At 43.0% G+C, this 25,144-nt stretch overlaps 1 protein-coding gene across 1 annotated transcript; it reads right to left on the bottom strand.

The window, feature by feature from the left end:
* Positions 1-969: 969 nt before the first annotated feature.
* PASK (PAS domain containing serine/threonine kinase) lies at positions 970-24,795 on the bottom strand. Its single transcript, XM_081192521.1, has 19 exons — positions 24,648-24,795; positions 23,777-23,971; positions 22,956-23,191; positions 21,001-21,168; positions 20,471-20,611; positions 19,003-19,137; positions 18,147-18,464; positions 16,743-16,917; positions 15,660-15,828; positions 15,143-15,526; positions 13,757-14,937; positions 12,805-12,986; positions 11,208-11,375; positions 9,980-10,105; positions 9,153-9,287; positions 8,378-8,577; positions 7,687-7,820; positions 6,428-6,574; positions 970-3,028 (listed from the first exon to the last, which is right to left on the bottom strand). Exons 1-19 carry the CDS (start codon positions 24,712-24,714, stop codon positions 2,823-2,825), a joined length of 4,467 nt encoding a protein of 1,488 aa, XP_081048647.1. The 5' UTR covers positions 24,715-24,795; the 3' UTR covers positions 970-2,822.
* Between the last annotated feature and the right edge of the window lie 349 nt (positions 24,796-25,144).

A 25,144-nucleotide genomic window follows, 5' to 3' on the forward strand; every position in this document is an offset into this window, starting at 1 on the left:
TGTTACAAGCATATTGAAATTGTGTACAAAAATAAGATAAGGAGGAAATAACTCTTAAAGGGTAATCTAACAGGCAAAGCCATTCAGTAAATTCTATCGTTTAAAACAGGGATGGGCAGAAGGTAGATCATCTGGTAGCTCTCTGGATTATATTAAGTGGTTCAGAAAGGACGTGTGGCAAATCTAGTACTCAGAACAAATTCCTGGGTTCAGAATTCTTAATGTATACCTTTGGCTCAGGTTGGTAGATTTAAGTTCTAATGAAAAACATAAGTCTGAAATCTGTCCACTCCTAATTTAAAACTGCTTGCGTACTACATATACAACAAAGCCTTTGCCTACCACTCCTAGAGTTTACCATACCCATTGAGTCAATCACCCATCTCCTACTAACCATCCTGAGGAAAACCCCACCCCACCCTCCCACTTTATATAAAGGTCTGATGACTTCTGTTTCAGTGTATCTGAAGAAGTGTGCATGCACATGAAAGCTTATACCAAGAACAAATTTAGTTGGTCTCTAAGGTGCTACTGGACAAATTTATTTTTATATGTATATTTTGACTGCGTCAGACCAACACAGCTACCTACCTGACTCTCCTAGAGGTATTGCCTTTCTGACACCACCTCATTTGTTCATTCTCGTAGAGAAAACTTTCCTAACATTCCTTGATGCAGCCTTCCTGACCCTGCTTTTGTTCATGTACCCCTGAAAGTGACATTTATTATGGTCATGAACCTCACTTGGTGTCCTTGGTCCAGTCACTCAGTCTAATGCAACTCAATATTAACACAAGGATTGGTGGAGGAGAGGAGAGCTACATATTCCACCTCTCGTTCTTTGAAAGGGGGAATAAAAGTACAGAAGATTATTCTGTTCCTGTTGGAGAGGAACATTAGACCGTAATGGCAAGTGTGCAGAGCAAAAAGGGTTGCAATAGAAAAGGGAACAAGACTGGACCACTGCTGTTGATAAGAAGAGCCTTTAGTAAATGCATACAAAGCGATTCAGCACAGTTAAGATGCAAAATCATAGCAATCAACAAAATACATTCTAAAAAGTTACGTTTTAAAATACAGCCTAAGTTAAAAGTCATGACACATGACTTGCTAGACCATTTAGCTTAAAGGTATCACAGCAGGTTAGAATTGTTTTGCTTCAATTCCTCCTCTCTTTAACCATGCTGTAATGTAGGGCAATTCATAAGCAGTTTGCACAGTAAACATTCCAATAACGTATCAAGATGCTTATGTAACTTTTAGGGGTGGACTATATTAATTAGACTATTGTCTGAGAGCGCTAACATGACTAGGTATTTTCTTCTCTTCTGTATAAACTGATAGCTTCCTTCAAGATAAACGAAATGAAGGCTAACATTGGCCTAGCAATTAGCTACCTCTAAATTACAGTCCAATAAAGGTAGAAGTAGTGGGGCCTATTCTGTACATAATAATTTGAAGATAGTTATATTATTGAAGTGCCTACCTTCTAGGTGCATCAGAGCCAAATACAACTTTACCAACTCTTTTCAGAGTGCTCACCTGTCAGGTCATCCAGAAATGGAGCTGGAACAGAAAGGTAATCTAAAACACAGTTCACTTGAAAAATATGAACTGTTCCCAAAAGATTTCAAAACAGATCTATAAAATGTAGATTGACGTTTTGTTCTTAGAATATATAAAAATAGCTAATGCTTCCATTAAAATTATAATTTTGCCAATTAGCTGCAGAATCCATTTTTTTAAAAAAAAGACTACTGAATATGAACTACCTAATGCCTGATTCTTTGAGCAGAATTGGTGTATTTCTATGTCAACCAGCCAGAAATATCTGACTAGAGCTTTTTCTGGACAAAGGAAAGGATTTCAGTTTCAAATCCAATAACTGAATAAAGCTGTAGAAAAACTTTCTTTTCTCAGGTGAGCAAGAAATTTGACCTCCCATTGATGTCTACCAGATACAAAATGTCACCATTTATATGTGAACCTCAGAAACAGGGTCATCCAAGAAGCCAAGACATGGAGTGTTGTGTGCTCCAATTGATAAGTTTTTTGGCTTTGAATCGTAGATCTGCTCCAAATTGTAAGGAGGAAAATAGAAGCTCTTCAGAAACCCTTCCCTAGACAAGCCTCACTCAGTTGTCAGTTTGGCCAATACATGGCTAAAATTCATAGTATCAGTCATCTCAAACAGAATGAGACCACTTGTGGCCTCCCTTTCAAACACTTCAAACATACATCTACATCTAAGTGTCTAAAATCAAATACCAGTCCTATCCGTTCCTATCAGTTCAACACTCAATGCAGCTTTTCTAGTAAATGTTCTGTTGTGATAAATAATTACAACTAACAATATTAATGGCAAATGGGCCAGCTCACATGAATATACCCACTATGTAGGGTGGGGCAAGTGGGATTGTGGTTGCCTGACTATTTCCCTCCACCATGAGCACCTGCTGTCTCTTCTCCAGGGCTGCCAGATGTTCAAATATAGGTGTCGCTTATATAATGCCTACTACTCCCACAAAATCCAGTGTATAGGTTTGAATCACATGGTTGCTTCCTAGATTCTATGTAGCATATTTGTCACACCATTTGAGTCTACGAGCACTAGATCTTTTTGTGAATAGGCATTGTGAGAAGCCGGTACCCACATATACATCTCTAAGAAGCCTACGGGTGTGGCAGAGGAGTTCACAGTGAACAGAGTGAGCTACTGCTCTGACTCTGGTATTCCATCTCACGTAGGCAGTATGTTTGTCAGAATTCCACGTCCGAGGGGCATTTTTGTAAGGACTTGCAGGTGACCAAGGAAATATTCTTCAAGCAAGTACAGAGGTAGATGGCCCTTGAGCTGCAGAGGTCGATGGCTCTTGCCCTGAGGCAGCAGTGGCTCCTGTCAGCTGGGGATCCATCAGCTCATAATTACTGGTGTCATCACTAAGGCTCTGCTCACTCTCCAGACTTGGGACTGCCCAGATACTACCATGGCTGAAGCCAGAGGAATTCATTTTGAAATGGTTGTTTTCTGAGGAGTAAAAATTTTTTAAAAAGATATAAATGTATTGACTATTAATAAACACTAAGCCACAAATATTGTTCAATTGGCATTACTATTACTGAATTGCTCAGGTCAGCTGGCACTCTGCACATGCCCTAGAACTACTTGACTACTAAGCTTTACAAGTGAATGTGCAATAAGTATGGGACTTGGAAACACAACAGGTGGAAGCATGCCTTGGTTTATGCAAGCTATCCTCCCTAACCATCTTTTTGCCATATTCTTTTGTTAAAACAAAAAAGTGGGACAGTCATTTCCACTAATTCCTCCAAGCGCAATAGCCACTGTGGCATGCAACAATCTCCAAATTAAAGATGCACCTCCATATGTACAAGTGTATGTGAGTTTACATACACAAGCAAATTGGGACATGGGTAGCAATACTTCATGAACAATGAAATCCTTACATCAGTGTTTCCCAACCGGTGTTCCGCGGCACAGTAGTGTGCCGCCGGACGTCGCCTGGTGTGCCGTGGGAGGGAGGCGGGCGAGTCGGGCTAATCCTCCGACGAGCTCCACCTCCAGATCCATTGCTCAAATCCTTTAACCCAGCAAGGCAGGAGGGCAGGGAGGGGGGGAGAAAGAGAAAAAAGAAAGGGTGGAAAAAAAGAAGGGGAAGAGAAAATATTTTTTTAAAAAAAGGAAAGAGAGGGAAAAAAGCGAGGGATGGAGGAAGGTCGTTCCTCGATAGAAAGGACTGAAGGGGTGGCAGCTGCGTGGCTGACAATGGGGGTGGCGGGGGGGAAGAGACGGGAAAGGGACCGTCTCTCCTTTTCTCCAGGCGAGAATGCTGTGTGGCTTCTTCTTCGGAGCGGGGGGAGAACTGTGTGGCAAGACCCCAATCGTTTTTTCTGTGGAGAAAAACGATTGCTCCGACCGAGGGAAGAGAGTGAGTTGCGCGGAGCGCCTGCCTGACAATCGCCTCGGAAGGAATCGAGATTTGGGGTGGGTGGAGTGACGGGACGGCGGTGTCGCCTCCTCTCTCTTTCTCCCTCCTCCGCGGCCGCTAGCGACGGGCTTTTAACTTCTCCCAACTTTTGTGTGCGCGCGCGGCCCTCGAAGTCCCCCCTTCCCGGGGGACCCGACTAGGCCCTGCCCGCCGCTGGGTGAGAGCGCAGCCTAGGGAGCCGCATTGCCGCTGCCGTGCGCCTGGCTGGGTGGGGGGAGGGGACCCTGGCGGTGGCGGCCCCAGCGGCGCCTTGGTGCTCGTGCGGGACTCGCTCGGCTGGTGCCGGCCTCTCAGGGCGGAGGCCTAGTCGCGGGCTTCTGGGTGTTGGGGTTGCTACGCGCCTCAGTCCCCGGGGACCCAGCGTCGCAGCCTGACGCCGCCGAGTGTGTGGCTATGAATGGGAGGGTGGCGGTGGTGGGGCGGCGGCGGGCCTCTCCCCCTACCTTTCTGCGAGGGACTCTTCTTGTTGAATGTGGGGCTGGGAGAGAGGCGCGCATTTCTGCTCCCCCTCCCGCTTTGTACATGGAGAATGGCCTTGTCCTCCTCCCTCCCCCTTCCGCCGTGTAGCGCGGAGGGTGTGCGTCTAATCCCCTCTCCACCTGCTCCCTGAGCTGCTACCCTTGTGTAAGGGGAGGCTGCGAGTGTGTATCCTACGCAGGCAGCATGCTCTTATTTCTCCCACCTTAAATCAGCGCTAATTGCGCCTGGACGCAGTATTTACTTCCGAGTAGGCCCCCTTCTCCCCCCCCCGTAGCACCTGACGTTGCTATTCGTATCATCAGGTTTGTTTGTTGATAATTTAATTGTTTTAAAAGCATCATGCTAAAGAGCTCTCTCCCACCCCCAGACCCTTGGGCAAAACAGAAACACACACATACACAAACACAGAGATTGAGCCCTGCAGGTTTTATGAAATGAATGGATTCTGAATGCCTGTTTCAGTGGCTTGTCCGCCTTAGGCTGCTGGGCCAGACACCTGTTACACGGTGCAGTCCGTAAGCTGTGAGCGCTGCTACCTGCCGCCGAGACCACGTAACGACAGTCTTGAAAGACCTACATTGGCTCCCAGTACCTTTCCGAGCACAATTCAAAGTGTTGGTGCTGACCTTTAAAGCCCTAAGCGGTTTCGGTCCAGTATACCTGAAGTAGCGTCTCCGCCACCATCGTTCAGCCCAGACACTGAGATCCAGTGCCAAGGGCCTTCTGGCAATTCCCTCACTGTGAAAAGTGAGGTTACAGGGAACCAGGCAGAGGGCCTTCTCGGTAGTGGCGCCCGCCCTGTGGAATGCCCTCCCATCAGACATCAAAGAGATAAACCAGTGTTTCCCAACCGGTGCGAGACGTTGCCTGGTTTGCCGTGGGAGGGAGGCGGGCGAGTCGGGCGGCGAGAGGCGGCGGCGAGGAGAGGCCGCCCAGCGCGGGGCTCTCGCCGTCTGCCTGCCTGGCTGCCTGCGTGGCGCTGACGTCACGGGGCTGTAACGTGCCCCACATAGGCACACGCGGGGCGGCGAGCGAGCTCCCTCCCACATCCCATCGCCGCTCGCTTCGGCCGGCCTACTGGGCTGTCGCAGGCAGAAGGCCTGCGCATGCGCGAGGTTTTCACGCCTTCGGGATTCCCTTCACGCCTTCCTCCTCCCGGGTCCTTGAGAGCGCGGGAAGCGGCAGCGCGAGACCGGCGTTGAGCCTGGTAGGTATTGCGCTTGCCAAGGCAGTCATTTGGGAAATGAAAACTTGCAAAGCAAGCAACCAGTTCAATCTGAAGTACGTGTATGCTTAATATCCTGTATCTGAAACCTGTTCTGCCCCCTCCCCCACACTTGGTGCCATTTTCATCTACACATGCAGCAGAGTAAGTTGACCCAGAATAGTACCAATTCAGATGGCAGATGGGAGAATGACAGTGCTGAATGCTTTCCCATGTAGAACAGTCCCTGCAAATAAAAACCTAGCATATTTGGAAGAGGGATGCTAGCCTAACCATTACCTTCTATGCTGTTACTATTTTTTTATTTTTTTTTACATAAGTAAAAAGTGACCTTTCCCCATCTGGCATGGTGGTGTGCCTCAAGACTTTTTTTCATGAAACAAGTGTGCCTTTGCCCAAAAAAGGTTGGGAAACACTGCCTTACATGTCTGGGAGTAAGTCCCACTGAACTCAAAGGAGCTATGTATAAATATATAAGACTGGAATATAAAACTCTAATCCTGACTATAGCTGTCTAGGAGGAGTAAACCAACTTAACACAATAAAGTGTACTTGCCAGTAGGCATACACTGATTTGAACTGCACAGCAGCCATATAGATCTATTTCAAATTATCAAGTCTAGTCATTCCTTTACAGAATTCATTGCAGACCTTTCTTGTTTGGAAATTCAATAAAAGTTTTGAAGATAGCTTTTCAAACCTTGTCTCCTACCTGGCTTGGCAGAGACATATACTCCCTCCCATGAGTAGTTAGCAAGGTTCAGGGGTTGTGTCACCCAAGGATCCTCCACTACCACTTCTAGAGTTGTACGATCCTCTGGAAAAGGCTGCAAGAGCCCAGTCAGCAGATTCATCAGGTCTGAGGACAACAAGGAGATGAAATAACATCAGCAGCTTTTATGCTGGTCTTCAGCTTGCCTGTCAATTGAACTGAGATTAAGCACAGCCAATGCAAGTTTAATAATCTGAGCATAGTGTTTAGCATACATCCCCATAATTTAGAAGTGTTGTACATATTCTTCCCACAGCTTCTTCCTCCTTCCTTCCTTCCTTCTTGCAGTATAACCTTTGCTTGGCTATGAAAATGACTGAAATGGAGCCAAGCTTGCCAAATACATACCTTAGACGGCGCAAAACAGACCAATACAAGTAGACAGGTGACTTTCTAGTTCAAAAGCTAGGTCTTATGAACAATTCCATGAAATACCCCCCCCCCCAAAAAAGGTGGTTTTTAAGCACTGACATTCATTATTTAATAGACAAGTCACATGAGAACAACCCAATAACTATTGAATGCCACCAACTTCCTGGGCATGCCTGAGGGTGGCACATTACATGCATATGTGCATAAAAAAACCCACACGGCTGCTTTTCCCGCCTCAGGATAGGAATCTGGAACTGAGAAGGGATGAGAGGCAGGAGAAAGGATGAACACCTTCTCTTCTACACAAGAAACTAGCAATACAGAAGTTTGGATTAACTTTTACAACACATGGATAGCCGCTACAGCCAGGAAATGGTTATTCTTACTATATACGGTATATTTTTTTTTAAAAAAAATTAATGCCCAACAACAATTAGGCTGGTGTTCATGTCACACCAATCATCATAGGCTGAAGCATATGGACATGATGGGCCAATAGTAATCACCTCTGACAATGCCCCATGATGATGCCTAAAGTCACAAACTAACCTGCAGCCTTGTATACTTACTGGAGGCTTACTGGAGGCTTGACTGGAGATGGAGTGAGGCATGAAAGTGATCTACTTCCCCACCCACTCTAGAGCAGCCAAACAGAGCAAGGGAATATTTCCTTTGATCCATAGACCCATTCCCACTAACTGAAAACCCCATGTAATTTTTGGGGGCATGACAAATTAAATGCACACAGAAACCTAACATAGTTCTTGCCCAAATTCTATTCCCCTTCCTTTCAGTCAGTAACTCTTAATAATTAGCGAAATACACACCATCCGACACTTTGAAAGGAGGTCTTAGTACAGCATCCATAGTTTCTTCCAGCTCACAAAAAGGATTTTCTCCAAAGACTATAGTATAAAGAGTTATACCAAGTGACCACATCTCCAGTTCTGGTCCCAAGTACCTACAGAAGAATGCATAGTTCAAGTTAATAATGTTCACACACACACACACACCTCAAGCAAATGGGGAATTTACTTAAAAGAAAACGCAATTAACTATCATGATATCCAGGCAGCAAAATAAACTGAAAATGATTCCTTACCAACAGCCAATATATTTCCCCTCCCTCCCTCCTACCCACAGCAGATATGGCTGAAGAAATGGTGGTTGTGGGTGAGTCTGTGATTGGTCAGGGATCACAGCTGTCGACCTTCCCTTTTTTTGTGGGAAATTCCCTTATTCCAGTGCCGTTTCCCGCTGCTTCCTACTGCTATCCCAGATTGTTAGATATCCCGTAGACTGTCCCCGGGACAGGTGAGGCTGCTGATCCCTTATTTTCAAATCTGAAAGTTGACAGCTATGTCAGGGATTCCTACTGCAGCAATAAAGAGCAAGGAAGATAAAAACACTCTGTCTTTCTCTACTTTATTCTTAAGTTTGTTTTACAGGTCCTACCCCCAACCAAATCAAGCTACTGTTGGGCAAGATCTACAGGTTTTCTTTCAAATTCATACATACGGATTTCCTGAGAGCACTTCTGGTGAGCAGTACTCAATTGTCCCACAAAAGGTATAGAACAATTTGTTAGGTTCCAGGTAAGCAGCTGAGCCAAAGTCTATGAGCTTGATAGTGAAATCTTCAGCAATTATAATGTTCTCATCCTTGATATCTCTGTGAAGGATGTTCTTACAGTGCAAATAGTTCACTGCAGACACCAGCTAATGAACACACAGAAAAGACCAGAGATCAAAATAGGTATCATTGCCAATAATATTTACTAAATGTAGAAATATTATTTTGACTCCCCCCCCCCAAGGACATTTAACTATTTAAAAGAGGATATACATAACCATTTGATAGATTTGCTTTTCTCTTTTTTATAGTAACTGGGCATAATATTTATCAGTTTTTTAATCCCACCCTTCCTCCAAGGAGGTCAGAGTGGCTTACATCATTCCCCCATTTTATCCTTACAACAATCTTTCGATAATGTGATGATCTATATCAAAGAGAACGTGATGCATTTCTAAGTCTCTCTGAAATAAAATTTCCAATAGCATGAGGGGTTGTTGTTGTTGTTGTTGAAGTAAACAGCAGCTGCAGAGGTCCCCATTCTAACTGAGATTGTGACACAGGAAGTATTTAGTGTTTTGCTCCTACCGTGAGCTCAGTTCAGATCCCTCAACCACCATAACTATGTTCTTCTAGACAGCTTTCTGTACGATCAACTAACAAGTTGCAGATCCAGTTCATTCATGTTCTTTCTACAGATTTCACTTCAACCAAATCTTACCTGTCTAAATATGTAACTTGCCAAAGGCTCATCCAAATTAGGTTGGTTATCAATGAATGTGAAGAGATCCAGGCCTGACCCATGTCTCTCCATCACCAGCTGGAAGAACTGCTGGTTCTCAAATACATCTAGCACCTGGTAATAAAGAGTACTGCTTCAACTTCACAAACTTTACACCTGGCTCCCATCCCTCCTTGAATAGGAAATTATCTATTAAGTTCAGGATTATGTCAAGCTTACATTATAGAACAATTAAAGTATATTCCACTGATCCAAAGACTAATAAGATAATGCAAATCAGGAATAAGCAATGGAAGTTTAGGAGGATTTCAACTTCCAAGGTTTTCTATGGAAACATTAACTAGATTCCTTGTACAGGATAACTACTTAAGCCACATGGGCCTTACTGTATGGACACCTGCCCACATAGTATCTATTAAAAGCCACATTTGTCAAATAGCTGTCTTCTAATTACATTTTCATCTTCTAACACCAAACAAAATGAATCTGTGCCATAACATCCAAACATACAAGGAATTCACTACAGTGGTACCTCTGGTTACGAACTTAATTCGTTCCAGAGGTCCGTTCTTAACCTGAAACCATTCTTAACCTGAGACACCACTTTAGCTAATGGGGCTTCCCGCTGCTGCTACGCCACCGCCACACAATTTCTGTTCTCATCCTGCGGCAAAGTTCTTAACCCGAGGTACTACTTCCAGGTTAGCAGAGTCTAACCCGAACTGTTTGTAACCCAAGGTGTTTGTAACCCAAGGTACCACTGTATATGAATTTAGATACACATTTGCATATTGGATGAACAGTACCTTAATAATATTAGGGTGCTGCAGCTTTCTCAGAATTGTAATCTCTTGAGTAACTCTCCCCAGCTCAGGATCGTCTACCCAGCAGTAGTCCAATACCTTCCCTTTCCAAATGAACTTCACTACAGCCTGGGAACAAAGCAAAGCAAATGAGGCAAAGTTGGGGAATAAACTACTTTAAATAAATAAAAGCTTTAATTGCTATTAACATCTAATCAGTGAATCTTAAAAGAGTGTACATTTACAGAACAATTCTTATTGGATGGGGGGGGACATAGTGGAGCTGTCATCTCTTGAAAAGCCTTGCCAGTTCACTGTAGCCAGCAACATACCAATGCAACATTATCGAAGACTAATTTTCAGTTTATACAGTTATATAAATTCTCTAAAAGAAAGTGACCCAAAACGTTGAGTTTTCAAGTGTCTACTCATAGCCTTTACTGATAGGGTCACATGCATATCACTTTGGAAGCAATTCCATAACCACACCCCGCTTTATTATGGTCCATAGACCCACAATACACGGTACAATAGTAATATCAACAGTAAGGTGTAAAATCGGGCTTGCTAGCCATCAAAGGAGGTGAATTCCATAACCACTGGGGCCAGCAACAAGAAAGCTGTCTCTTGTGCCCACCAACACAATTCATCTTGCCTGTGAGGAAGCCCTCTGGCACAGTTCTTAGCATATGAGGCTTGTACGTGTAAAAAGGTGGTCTTTCGGGTGTTTTAACTAATGCACAGATGTGCTCACACACATTCATTACTAGCAAGGAGAAAAAACACCAACTGAAAATTGCAGCAAATGCTAGTTCCACTGACCCTTCTGAAATGCTATTTATATTGAACCTGTGAGAAATCACATCCACACAGAGCTTTAACAAATGTTAACAATTTATCTAGAGCATAAACTCTTTAACACAGTGAACAAGACCTGAAGAAGAGCCCATCTAGTCTAGCATTCTCTTCTCATGGTAGCCAACAAAATGCTTTAGGGCATGAGCACAATACTCAAATCACTGGGGGTGAAGGAATCACTGGCAGGAAACAGTGTCAAGCAACTCACTTTGATTGGAAAATAAAACAGTACTATGTATGCTCATATCTGAACTCTGAAATCGAGATATGTGAAGGATTTTGGAAACTACTAATAAGCACTTCATTCCAAAAATCAGAAGGATTATCAATGAATAGTTCTGTTAACATTTGATAAGTAGTTTTGCTCTTTCACCTCCTTGCAATCCTTTTTGCACCTGGCTGTCCAAACAAATCCAAACGCTCCTCTGCCAATGAGTGTAAGTGTGTCATATTTCTTTCCATAGTCTCCCTCGCAAGCCCTCAATCTTTCTAGTTCTTCAGCTCTTCGTGAATTCTCAAACACAGGGGTCGCTTTGATCAACTGCAGCAGAAAACACAGACAGACGCTACAAAATCAGAGAACTAGCTAACATTTGTCTAATCTAAAAAAATAATGAAATACCCAGTATCCTTTGTACAATCCTACCAAACATGCCAGTGACCAGTCCCAGCAAATTGGCAATTCCAGCAATCATCACTAATTGCCAATGAATCATGGTCAAACCTGTCAGTCAGGCTTCCCATGCCTTTTTATTGTTAGGAAGACTGCTCCAGAATAGCTAGCAAATAGCTAGAAGGTGGCTGAGTGTTCTGAATGGGCTAGGGGGCATTTCTTCTCATCCCCTAGCTAAGGATAATATAATATACCGGTAGGTCGTGGTGTATCTATAAAGCAGGGATCAAGAATGCTTTCTGCTCCACAGGTCAGATCCTTATTAGGATCAGTCTCATGGGTCAAATTTGACAGGTGGATGGGGTTCCCCGATGGTCAGCCACAAGCAATTATGATATCAAATGACTGGCAGGTTGGCAACCCTACCATCCTCTCAAAATCCCTTTTGCAACTATTATAATCGTTTTTTATATTTGATTGTGGATGTTTTTTCTGTCTTTAATCTTTATTGTGAAATTACTTTGAGATGCTTCATAGGATGATAAATTAAACAAACAAAATAATAAAAGCTTTTAGCCAGAAGCAGTCACTAGGCCACTGTATTTTCCAGTCAAAAGTTCCATCTATCTGCCGAAATGTTTTTGGGCAGCAGATTTAGGAATTGGCATTGCCTCCCATTTCTTGGGATGCATCCAAACTAGTATTCTCATCATATTTCATTTCATTTTTAACCTTCCTTAACCCAGCAATAAATCTTGGCACTCTCTTTTTTAAAACAAACAAAACCAAAGCAAAATGAAGCTGACTACTCCTTTTTCTAAATAAAACTGAATTTGTGAAATTACACCTGGCACCCATGCATGCTTCTGAAAATACAATGCAGTTTGCAAAAGGCCCCCAATGGTGGGGAGAAGGCAGGTTTACACAGTATTGGGAGTGGACCATCTGGGGATTTTGAACTGGGTCAAGTTAGTTTCTGCCAGAAGCAACTGACTTGTGATACTAAGGGTAGATGAAATTCAACATCAAACCAAGGCAATTGTTCCACCAGTGCAAGTTTTTCTGCTTGCCAGACTGAGCTATCGCTTCTCCCCTCCCCCTGAGGGTTCTCCAGGTTTTCCTGAACCCCCAAGCTGACAGGGGAAGGGTCTTGCTGTACTGGCTCCCACTAGTACAATTCTATAGTTGAATGTGACCTACAGTGTGTTGTACATCCTATCTTCATATAGCTGGTTGTTTGTGTAAAAAGAAACAAACACACCAACCAGCCAAGTTAGCATGTTTGCCTACTATTTTTATTTCATGGCCAAAAGTCAGGGGCAGGGCTTAAAACAGACAGAAGATCCAGTATACTTACTTCTGCCAAGCTAAGTGCAGAGACGTCACTTAGGTTTGGGGAGGAACTGGCCAAACTGGAAAGTAAGAACTGTGTTTTTGCTGCTGCTTGTTTCCGACTCTGAAAGTGGTCTCTCATAACCCAAATGCAGAAGAGGGCAGCAGGGTCATGCAGTTCCACACGTTTCACTTCAAAGAGTATAGCTGCAAAAATAGAAAGCCCATCAAGAAGGCACTCTAATACCCTAAATAAATGGTGAGATATATAATTTAAACTCTTACCCTGATAGCAAGAATCTGAAATTCACAAATGTTTTTTCACTGGACAGGCTTTTAAAAACATAAAACGTGTAAATTCTTAAACATGAGCAAAAAGGGCTTAATTAAGAACCAAGTAAATAAATAGTAGAAGATGGAGTTTCATCACTGGATCTTTTCCAGCAGAAGAATACTCAGTCCTTCTTAAGCAGCAGGCTGATCAACATCACAAGCACATAAGATCATTCTAAAGCAACCCATGTAGGAACACCAAGGCTTTGGCCTTCAGACAGCCTGCTGTTCACTTTATAGGACTGACAAGCACTCCGACAGCTGACCAGACCATTTGCAGTGTAAAAAGTTAACCAGAAAGCTGCTTGATGAAAATTAAGGCAGAGGTTGACAAGCTCTGCCTAAACATTTTGTCACACCAGTTCTCTCTCCTAATTTCACTGCCAATCAAGTACAGATTGAATTCAAAATGTTAGTAAAATCAAATTAATGTTTTCCTCTGCTACTGTGTTTTTGCATTCCGATCGTGGATGACCAATGCATTAAACCACAGCTTGTCTCTTATCCTTGCTTCAACAGGTTTGTTTTATCATTCCTTGCCTGCTTCGCTCACTGAACATCAGCTTCATGTAACCTTTCCATGCACACTTATGCCAAATTAAATATACTAATGCAAGAAGCAAAAATGTCTACTTTGAACTTACCGAGTCGAGAACCATCTCTGTGGTAGCAGTTACCCGAATAGTTGCCTTCTAGGATCTCGTTGTTCAAAGTAATTGCTGAGGACTGTACAGCTTCTGGTTTCACAGGAGTTGATGTTAACTGTGCCATGCTCTGCTGCATTAACGGCATGAGATCTTCCTGGGACTGTACATCACGGTGCAGTGAACATCCTTCTAAATGTTTCCCCATTCTCTCTGCAACACTTTTGTCCTCTGAAGCACAGCATGTAGAGAGGTCGAGATCCACACACCCTGAATGCTTGCTAGAGAGTAAGCCCTTCCGATGGCCTACTGGAGAACCGCCGCACAGTAGGGGGTCTATCTGACCACTTCCAGAAGTATTAATTTCCTGGTCCATGGGCCGCTCAAGATCTTCCTCATTTAACAATGGAAGCTTTATTGGTCTAGAGGGAGCAGAGAAGTCTGAATTCACCTCTCCACTAATCCTCAATGTCAGGTCCGTCAAACCACAGCAAACAGAATCAATCTCATCACTTGGCTTCTTACCACCCACAATCTCCAGTGCAGAGACATCACAAGGTATTGATGATCCTGCTGGAATGGGAAGGCTGCTGCTCCTTTCATCAGGTAACAAGGCTGATGAATCCTTTGCTGAATTTTCTAGTTCAGTATTTTCAAACCTCAAGCTCTTTCTACTACTTGTCAGATTTACTGTTGGCAGCTCATCTATCACCCCGTGAGTGTGTTTGGAACACGGCACTTGCTTGCTACACATAGGCTCATCCAGTGTGGGAGTCCCACAGGACACCTGCATAGCATCACAAGTCACACTTGCCCCAAGCCCTAAATCCTCTTCTAAGAAGCATGTCACAGAAGTCTGATCACCCATGAAAAAGTTCTCTCTTTCTGAAGAAGTAGTGGCATAATGGCACTTCATGATTTCATGTGGTGAACCAGAACTGTGTATCTCCAAAGGGTCATCTTCTTCTTTATGAACTAGATCAGATGTGCACCTGGCAAGATTCTTCTCTCTCGGTTTAGTTCTACCTTCCAACATGCATGGTTCAGAATGAAATCGTTTCGAAGAATGTATTTTGCACTGCTGGCAGTCGTTTAGTTTTGCAGCCTCTGTCTCAGGGCAGCCTCCATCCTGTGAACTCTCAGAAGGCAGCGCTTCATTATGGACCAACGCATAGTCCCTGCTGTGTAAGAAAACAAGTTACTAGTTGGGTTATAATGAACGAGGGAGCATCTTCCCCATTACATTACATTCCTTGCCCGTCCCTATGCCATGGTGTAAGATCAGGAGATCCCACTGGAGCTGTCCAGTTCCGAACATCAGTGGCAGCTGGATACCCAATATCCTTTGGTAACTGGCAAAACTTGCCACATGCAAGTAAAACCTACCCATTCACTGGTGTGACTGACTCTGGAAGAGATGATACAACAGAAGGTAGGCCACCCCCTCTGTCCGGCTGGGTATGGAACTCTACTCCATCGCTGCTCATTGTAGTGGCAGATTGGCACTTCATTATTTCATGTGAACCAGAATCACGCATATCCAGTGGCCCATCTTCTTCCTCAGATGCGCACCAGACAAGGTTTCTGCCTCGCACTTTAGTGCTACCTTTCAACACACACTGTTCTGAATGAAACCGTTTGGGAGAACATACTTCGTACCGCTGACAGTTGTCAGGTTTTATAGTCTCAGCGCAGCCTCCATCACATCGACTCCCAGAAGGCAGCACGTCCTCATGGGCCAGCACATCGCTGGAAGGTGTATAGCCCCTGCTGTGAAAGAAAACAAGCTGCTGGTTAGGTTATGTTGAACGAGAGCAGAATCTTCACCAGTGTTTACCACTCCCTGATAAAACATCAGAGCCAGCTGCGTTCCTAGTGCACTTTTGTGACTGTCAAAACCTACCCATTCAGTGCTGCAGCTGCCTCTGAGGAGGATAACAGAACAGAACACAAACTACTCCCACTCTTTGGCTGGGTTTCCTTCCTGGTACAGAGTTCTGCTCCATCACTCCTTGCTAAATCCTGTTGCTCTTGCAGCAAAGCCACATCTCCAGCAAGGAGTGGGCGAGTGCCTGGAACAAAGAAAGAAAACTGTGGTATGTTGCAAGTTTTCAGCAAGGCATGCACTGGAAGACTCTATGGGCCATTCCACATGTTAAACGTTTTTAATGGCTAAATGGCTCCCCACAATGTCTTTTCTGCTGGATATGAAAGGTTAAATGAGATGTAAGTGCTTAAAATGTTATAAATTTAGCAAGTATGTCTTGTAACATTTACATACTGACATTTTAACACCTCAGGCAATCCTTCTGTAATGGCACCCAGAATGTGGAATTATTTCCCTAGAGAGTCAGCTGTCCCTTACAATTAGTTACTTTTAGGTGCCAACTCAAGACATACTTGTTTTCTCAGGCCTACAATACTGGTTGAGAGGAATTGGCTGTTGGACTGTTTTGCAATCTGGAATTTGGCTTATGTTGTTGTTTTATGATATTTACATATATATAATATAATAATAGTACCTCTCACAGTTAGCTAAAATTATGTTCTTGAAGTCTGAAGCAGGCCATTCTAAGGCTAAAAGAGCAGTTGTTTAAGGGAGGGACAAGAACGCTGCTTATTTACTGTGGACAGCCCTTCCAGGGGGCATGCATCAGCCAGCCAGACAACAAAGGTTAACACCCTATTTCCTTGAATTGCTGTGTAGCAATTCTCCAGTGAGGAACAGTTTCTAGTATCAAGATCCATGAGACATATAAATTAAACCATGTTTCAGGTAACTCTGTGGTACAACCATTTCAAGTTGTTATCCTTTTATTTTTGCAGATGGGTATGTCCAAAAGAAGTGAGAACAAAAAAAAAAATCTATCAAGAGAGAAAGTGTGAATATGACATTCCATTCATTATAATGTCAGATCCACCCCACGGCCTATTAAAAATAAAAAAGCATAGCTTTTTGTTGCATTTCCCACCTCCGTGAATTTACCTTCACTTCCTTCCACCATACCACAGCCATCTACCTCGGTTCCTTTGAAGCCCCCAAAGGAGCTCACATTTTCTGAGTCCACATCGTAACTTTCTCTAGATTGTGGGAGTTGCAAAGAGGAATCATCAACTCTATCCATGTACTTATAAAAACCAGGAATCAAGAATGTGATGTTCTGAAATACAAAATAAATGTGATGAAATCCCTCCTTTCCCCCTCACTGCATACTGAGAAATATCAGAATAATATGTGACTGAATAAAAATATCATACGGGTAATCTTTGTCCAATATGCACTTTAAAAACCATTGTTGTACAATGTAGTTTGCTTCTGAAACTTTGAAAGTGAGTTCCCCCTATGCTTTTAGCTAACTTCTGACAACTTAGTTACAATGCAGCACTCTATATTATGCCACTGTCGAATAGCGTTCCCCCACCCAACTAATCCTCAGCAGTGGAGTGGATATACCATATTTTTCGCCCTATAGGCTCCCTATAGTGGAGTGGATATACCATATTTTTCGCCTGGGGGGGTAAATAAAAAATATTTACACCCCCCCAGGCGCGGGGCTGGGGCAGGGGAAGCCTGAGCTTCCCCCGACCCCAGCCCCCAGAACAGGATGCTATCCACAAGCCTTCCCCCACCAGCCCCGACAAACTCTGGGAGTATTCCCCACCTCCCGCAGAAGCCGCACACTCTTTAAAGGGGCTGCGCGGCTTCTACTGGCTTTTCTAGGAGATGGGGGAATTCCCCCACCTCCCTGAAAAGCCCGCAGAAGCCACGCGCTCTTTAAAGGGGCTGTGCAGCTTCTATTGGCTTTTCTAGGAGATGGGGGAATTCCCCCACCTCCCTGAAAAGCCCGCAGAAGCCGCGCACTCTTTAAAGGGGCTACACGGCTTCTATTGGCTTTTCTAGGAGATGGGGGAATTCCCCCACCTCCCTGAAAAGCCCGCAGAAGCCGCGCGCTCTTTCAAGGGGCTGCGCGGCTTCTATTGGCATTTCTAGGAGATGGGGGAATTCCCCCACCTCCCTGAAAAGCCCGCAGAAGCCGCGCGCTCTTTCAAGGGCTATGCGAATTCTATTGGCCTGAAAAGCCCGCAGGCTGCCATCCGCAAGCCTTGGGAGCCTGGCGGGAAATCGCGCCAGGCTCCCAAGGCTTGCGGATAGCTTCCTGAAGCCTGGAGAGCAAGAGGGGTCGGTGCGCACCGACCCCTCTCACTCTCCAGGCTTCAGCGAAAGCCTGCATTCACCCCATAGGACGCACACACATTTCCCTATCATTTTTGGAGGGGAAAAATTGCGTCCTATAGGGCGAAAAATACAGTACTTCCCAAGTGGTAGTATTCCCATGACTTCACCGTGATCTTTCTCTAGGGGAAAACAAAAGCAACAACAAAACAATACCTTCCCTAGCAGCTCCTTTTTCTCATAACCAAAGAGCATTAGAGAAAACGTATTGTTGATTCCATAAATTGTACCATCCGCTTGAACAGTGATTAGTCCGCTGATGGTGGTGAACACCCAGATGGAAGCACGGAAAGAACAATCTACAGGGGAGGTGATGCTGGTGTCATCTTCTAAAATTTCAGCAGCAGGTACTGCTACAGGCTTATCTGGTACAGGGATGGTGTCTTCAACAGGCAAGTTAACTTCCAGTTTCAGGCTGAGAGGAAATGTTGTCCCCTCTCTTGCTCGGCCAACAGATCTCTGAATTTTGATATTCTGGGAGGAGGAAAAGAAGACTTGTAACATAATGCAAATCTAAGCAAATTAAAAGCTCAGTGACAAGTGGCCAGGAAATCAGTCAGATGAATTTTGACTGAAGGCCTTAAATTACTATCACAGAGTTATGCACAAGAATCAGTCCGTGCAGAAAACTTTAAATCTTGTGAAGTGGGGACTAACAGATGGACAACAAAGTGGATCTTGTGAACCTTTATAATTACAGAAAGACCTATATTTCAAAACTGGAACTCTAAACACACACCACCTATTACTCAGCAGTTTGAAGATCTTACTGCTCCCTCTCCATATTTGCATGTGTATCTTATAATCAACAATTTCATAACTATTTGGACATGGCTTATATTTATACATTTAGAATATGTTTTATGAATTGTTCTTTTTTACGCATTCTTACTGTTAATGAGAAGAGACTCCCCTTCCCCTTTTCCCTCTATTTGCAATTAAGAAGAAAAAAGAAACAATTTACCCAAATAACATTTAAAAGAACAGCTAAGTATAATTTACATCACGGTACCTTTGGTATTTTCTTGCCAGGTATAGGAATTTGAACAGATGGAATCATGTCTGTTATGTACTGACCAACCACTTCTTCCGATGAGGCATAACCATAGAGATGAGCAAAAAGGAGGTCACAGGAAGTAATCTCTCCCTTAAAACGAGAGTTACAAGAATTAGGCTCATGAGGACACTGCATTCCAAAATATTAGTTCTTGACAGTAATTAAGGTAAAATGGCCAAAATATATGCAAAGAGGGTAAAACAATTCAGCACCACTAATTCAGCAGACTTGGTCTCAATGAAATGCCACTTTAAGATGGATGATGAATTTCGTCGCGGTTGTTTCTTTTTATCCCCTGAAATCTAGCTAATTTAGATGCATTTATTTTATTTACAATATTTTTAGGATGATTTTCTGTCCTACAAAAAGCCTCCAATAAGAAATAATAATTATTAAATTACATTTTTTTAAAAATGCAATCATTTACTTTCTTGAGTGCCTTGCAAAGCCAAGCAATCCCTTCATATCAACAAAAGTTCCTTACCTATCTCAAATTACAGCAGCAAGGTTAAATCATTTATTTAAACAATTCCAGTCCCCAGCATGTTGTCTTTAGGGAGCCTCCAGCCTCGTGGGCCTAATGAGACACGTAAGGGGTCCTAATTTGACCCACAAGGGCATTTTCCCCAAACCATGCCCATCTGCCTCATACCTGACATCATATATGACGTCAGGTTATATATTCCATTATACAGCAATGGAAAACTCAGCTTTAAGCCTATACCAAATTGTTCCTTGAGCAACTAGATTCACTGGTGGTCCCTATCAGCTGATCAGCCTGCCTACAAACCCCACTGGGAACAGCTTCACTAGGGAGTTCTTCATCACAAATCCTCTAGTATAGAGGACTCTCAGCACCTCCAAAAGGGACACACAATAACCACCAATCACCTGATTAGTGGTGGCAGAGAGCCTCATTGAAGTTTTCTGTTTGCAGGCATGGTTTGATTTCAAACCATAACTGCAAAGACACATCCCCCCCCCCCGCCAGTCTGCAGAAGAAATGCCCATCTGTGTGCATGAATTGAATCCAAATCATACCTGCAAATGGACTTCAAACTCTGAAGTTGCTACCTGATGCCATAATGACTTAAGATGATCAGAAGGCAGGCAACACTGTCAACCTGTCAAAGGTTAGCCCAAGGGAGGTGGGGAAAGGAAGGATCCTGCACACCAGCCAGATCTAGTTTACCAACCCATTTTAAGCAAAATGTTGTTCAAAGGAAATGGGCCATATAAAATCACTAGCACAAAACAACTGATGAGCATTTAATATATATATATAAAATGACAAAAACTGGCTGGTAAATTGCTTTGTGTGTGATGAAAACCAAAATTGTTTCAATAACTCCTAGTTCCCCATAACTGTACTTGATAGCTAGTTGAAAGACATTGCTGCAATTTAAGCTAACTGGATACTCACTCTGCTTGTGAAGAAAACAGAGGCAGAAAGTCTTTCCACAGGCTCCAAAACCACCACACAGTACTGACTGCAATGGGTTTTCATTCTTCTCATCCATACAGAAACTGGGATCTTTTCATTGCTATGGGAAATAACATCTACCTATTGATAAAAGACAGTGTTAAATTTCTAACCTGTAGTGCTCAAAATTTGATCAGCCATGTGACTTTAACTTTCAGTGACTGACTTTCAATATAAACCTTTTGTGTTTTTATTTGTGGAATTTTGCAAATATAATAGCTTTATATGCAAGTGTGTAAGCAGATATGCATACAGTACATTACTTCTGAAGTAACAACTTTTAGGTGTTTAAAAACCGAACAAATTTTAAAGTACCTCGTCATTAAATATGAGCAAGAGCAGCCTTATATGTACATGTTGGCTTCCTACAGGCCCTTCTGTGGCTATTAATACCTATATGAGTAGTAGTAAAAATTCAGAAATGGTAGCATATACATTGCTGCTATGACAAATATTCTGTTCTCACATACCACAGTTCCAGGAACTACTGCTTCATATTCAGCATCATCGTGCTCTTCCTTCAGTGCTTCCATAATATCCCAATTGGATTTTGAAATAATCTGAGATAATTTCTGGCCAATCACCTCCTGAGTACTGTAACCAAGAAGCTTGCAGGCTTTGTCATTTGCAACTAGAATCTAAAACAGAGGAACAAGAAAACTCAGCTTTTCTTCTTCTGTTAAAAGTAGAGTTTGATGCTATTTCAATGGGGAATGAGCTCTTCAGTTTACATTGATATTCCAAGTTACTTTGTACAGAAGCATTCTTATACATGCTCACTCAAAAGACAGTGGAGCAACAGTAACGTTCTCCAGATCGTGCCCAAAATATATGACCAGGACAAATGTCTGCTAATTACTGTTTCACAATTTACCCTCTAAAAGAGATACTGTTTTCTTTTCAGCTTTATCTGTTTACTGCTCAAATAAATTTATTGTATAAATATCCCATTAACAGTGCACCATAGCCTTGTTTACTAATATGCCTTCAGTAAGTGATTCAAGCTAAAATACCAACAAGCCAGACAACTAGGAAACTACAATATTATGGGTTCTCGGATATAGGCAGCAATCTCTAGTTAAAAGAACAATTACTTAATTGGCCCTTAACAATAAAAGTGGCATACCAAAAACAGTTATTACCAAACCACATCCAGCCCCATTTTGGTCTACAGTTTTACAGACATAGCCAGCTGCAGCTGCTCTCAGTGAAAGGGGTTGTTTGCAACTCCAACCATACACAACAATGTAGCAGCAAAGCGAAAAATTATCCATATAGATCCCATTGCATTTTCAAGATAAGACATGGAGTAGACACTCTTTTCCAATATTAAAAAAGAGCAAAAGCAGCCCGACCCTATTCTTTAGTTATCAGCCAGCTTCCTTTCACCCCATCTTGGCTACTCGTTTAACAAACTAGTTAGCAAATTCAAAATTGATTCAGTAATCTGTCTTGCCTCTGTCCCATGCTTCAGCTGAGCTGTCCGGGGTTTTTTTAGTTAATTTGTACAGTACAACATGGATGTTCATTCATTGGGATGCTAGTCTGGTGCAGTATCATTAATATTTTTAAAGTTTTAAAAAGCTATGATCAGCTTTTTAAAAGAAGAAAAACTGTTCCAGGAAGAAATTTGTGACATTACAGGGATCAAACAATCTGCCTTCTGAATGGCTGACATCTGATTAAACAGGAAGAAAGATATTAAACCCTCACCATAAAGTCAGTGCTGAAGAAAAAAACTATACACCTGTGCAAACTGTAGGCAGTGCAACTCCCCAGTTCAAGTTATGTACATCTCTACATGCATCCTCATACTACCATTCCTCTAACCACTTACTTGTGCAGCGGCAGCTTAGTCACCAAACTTTATTACACTGGGCCAAGACTCCTCACTACACTGGTACAATGTGAAGATAAGCACTCTTGTACAAGTCAATGAAGAAAATACTGAACCAGGTGAACCAGTGCTTTGACTGTGTAAGGCAGCTTCCTGTGTTCACATATTTGGGGTCTCGTCATGAATCAGACTGATATCAAAGGTTGCAAGCATTGTTAATGATTTTTATACAGTTATTTTACCATAGTTTTCTACACACCACTAAAGAGAATATTTGTCTACTAACAAAAGTACATGTACATATGAGTCTTTAGGAAGGGGGGGGAGTTTTCTGCATCTGAAAAGTATGATTATCTTATATTAGTGCTGTACTATAAAATTACAAATATATTTAGTTTGATTTATTCCCCCCCCCCCCGACACACCCTGCCTGACCCAATCCAAAACCATTCGTTATGATGCAAATGAATTACTGCAATATATGTATAGTACAACTACAACAGGCTTTCCTACCCAGGGGTCCTCTACATACACATTCACAGTGTGCAATTGTGTGTAAGGTAACACTTTACAAAAGATAATTATTACCTCAGTTGTTCTGACATCCACAGTGAAAACAGCTTTGTTTGGGTTGCGCACAGCAGTTGCCAGAGCCTGGATGGATTCTTCCAAAGTCAGAGCATTTAAGAGAGAACATGAAGAGGTACTGCATATCGAACAAGAAAGGGAATTGTTTTCCAAATGAGTCCAAGTGTTGTGAAACTTGCTAGCACAGATGTTCTGGGCAGCTAACGAAGATAAGCAAAAGGAACTCCATCCGTTTTCTGAGAAGAAAGGGGAGGAAAGTTTCACAAGTATCTGTCATTAAAATATATGTAAGATTTCAAGACAACCACGTATCAACTGTTAAAAAGAAACATAGTTACAGGCAATAATTTGTTTTTTAAAAGTTACAGGGAAGCACTAAGCATTAGAAAAAGACTAGAAAGGCAATTGTGTTTTAATTAATTAACCTAAAGAGACAAATGACTCATTCCCTGAATACTGTCTCAAAAAGCACCGGGCACCTGTACCGGATAACAACCATTATATGATGAGATCCCATCAGTGAGATGGAAAGGATCAATAATGGCAAAATGCCAAGCATCTAGTCAGCAAGGCTAAGCATATTACAAAAAATCATAGCATGCCTACAAAAACATTCACAATTCAAAGACAATTATGATCCATTTATGTCCAATTTTCCAATAAACTTCCTCTTTAGTTCCTATTTCATTCCCTTAGTGTTCCTTTCTCAAAGCTCTTTTTGAGAAACACAAGCATGTCCGCATGATTAAAGAGTAGAAAATTACCTCTCTGTCTTTGACTAACAAATACATTTAATACATCTCAACCTGCCAAGTAATCACCTGACAAAGATGTTTTCTTCTTGCAGAGCCTGGAAAGCCCACTCTTCCTTTTCTTGTTTATCCAGGGAAATGACTTGCTTAGTTCTTCACAGACACCAGGATGGGACAAGGCTATTGTAGAACCCGCAAGGACCTCTTTGGATGGTGACATGGTGATGCACGGACTAGAGTACTTCCGCTTAAAACATCCAGCCTCTGTGAGGGAAACAGAAGTTGCACATTAATATCTCAGGCTGTACACACCATTCAGTTTGGCTGAACAAGATTCTGATATGTTGGTAAAGAGGCAGCAGGGCAAAAACAGGTATTGGGGGGCATGGGGAAGTTGGACAGCAAGGAGATGGCCAGTGAACATAAGACATCTCAGCAGGACAAGGATGAAGAGGAATGGAGAAAGGGTGGATCAGACCTGAAGCACTGAAACAGGGGATAGAACTAGGCAGAATCCAGCAAAAAGAGATGCCTTTAAAATGTTTAACAGCAATTACAGTTGGAAAACAAAACCTGCATTTAGGCAAACAGCAGCCAAGCACAGGATAAAAGCTACTGGGTTTGCCACCCAAATTGGCAATTTATTTCCCTAGTGGAAAGCCAACCAAGAATGAGCAACAGGCCAAGAGCTGATGGGCCACGGTAGAGGCAGTGGGGGAAAGTGGTTGAAATCACAGCTATATTCTACAAATAACCCCCATCACGTGATGGGGAAGGGGCACCCAAACCAACCCACATTGCTTGGGAATGTATAACAATCGGAGGTTTCCAGAGTCTACTATTTATTTGGAAGCAGGAGAGAACTAAGTTTACCCAACCGAGAAAGAAGCGCCCTCTGCACATGTTCAGAGGTACCCTTTATATTTAACCCTATATGTACCGGAGGTGGTCCCTGGGGCTGAAGACGTGCTCCGGGGCTGAACCGAAGCACCTTCCTTCCCGCTCATCCCAACTTCTCTTCACTCCTGCCAGACTTCAGACGCAACTGCCTTCCTGCCCGCCCGCGGGTCGACCTGAGTAGGCCGAGAGCAGAGTCGAGAGCCAATGAGACGCGGCAGAACTGGCGACGGACAGCTGCGCAATCCAACCAATTTCGAGGCGGGGGGCGGAGCCAGCCCCCGCGCTCGGAGACAAAGAAGTAGAAAATCCCGCGCAAAACGGTTGCTAGGGACGCGCCAGCAACGTTTTATAGAGCCGTGGGGGCGGGAGAGAAAGAAGCCCAACTCCGTCGCTTCCCAGTCGTCAGGCGGGGAGGGAAAGGGAAACATGACGACTTTCTCTTGCCCAGCAAAGAACTTTCTCAACATGAGTTTCTTCCACTGCCCTATACACGTTTCAATATATATGCATGTTTATAGTCCTCACGCAGCTTGAGGT

The sequence above is a fragment of the Podarcis bocagei genome (genome assembly GCF_964188305.1).
Source record: "Podarcis bocagei genome assembly, chromosome: 4".
Lineage (NCBI taxonomy): Eukaryota > Metazoa > Chordata > Lepidosauria > Squamata > Lacertidae > Podarcis > Podarcis bocagei.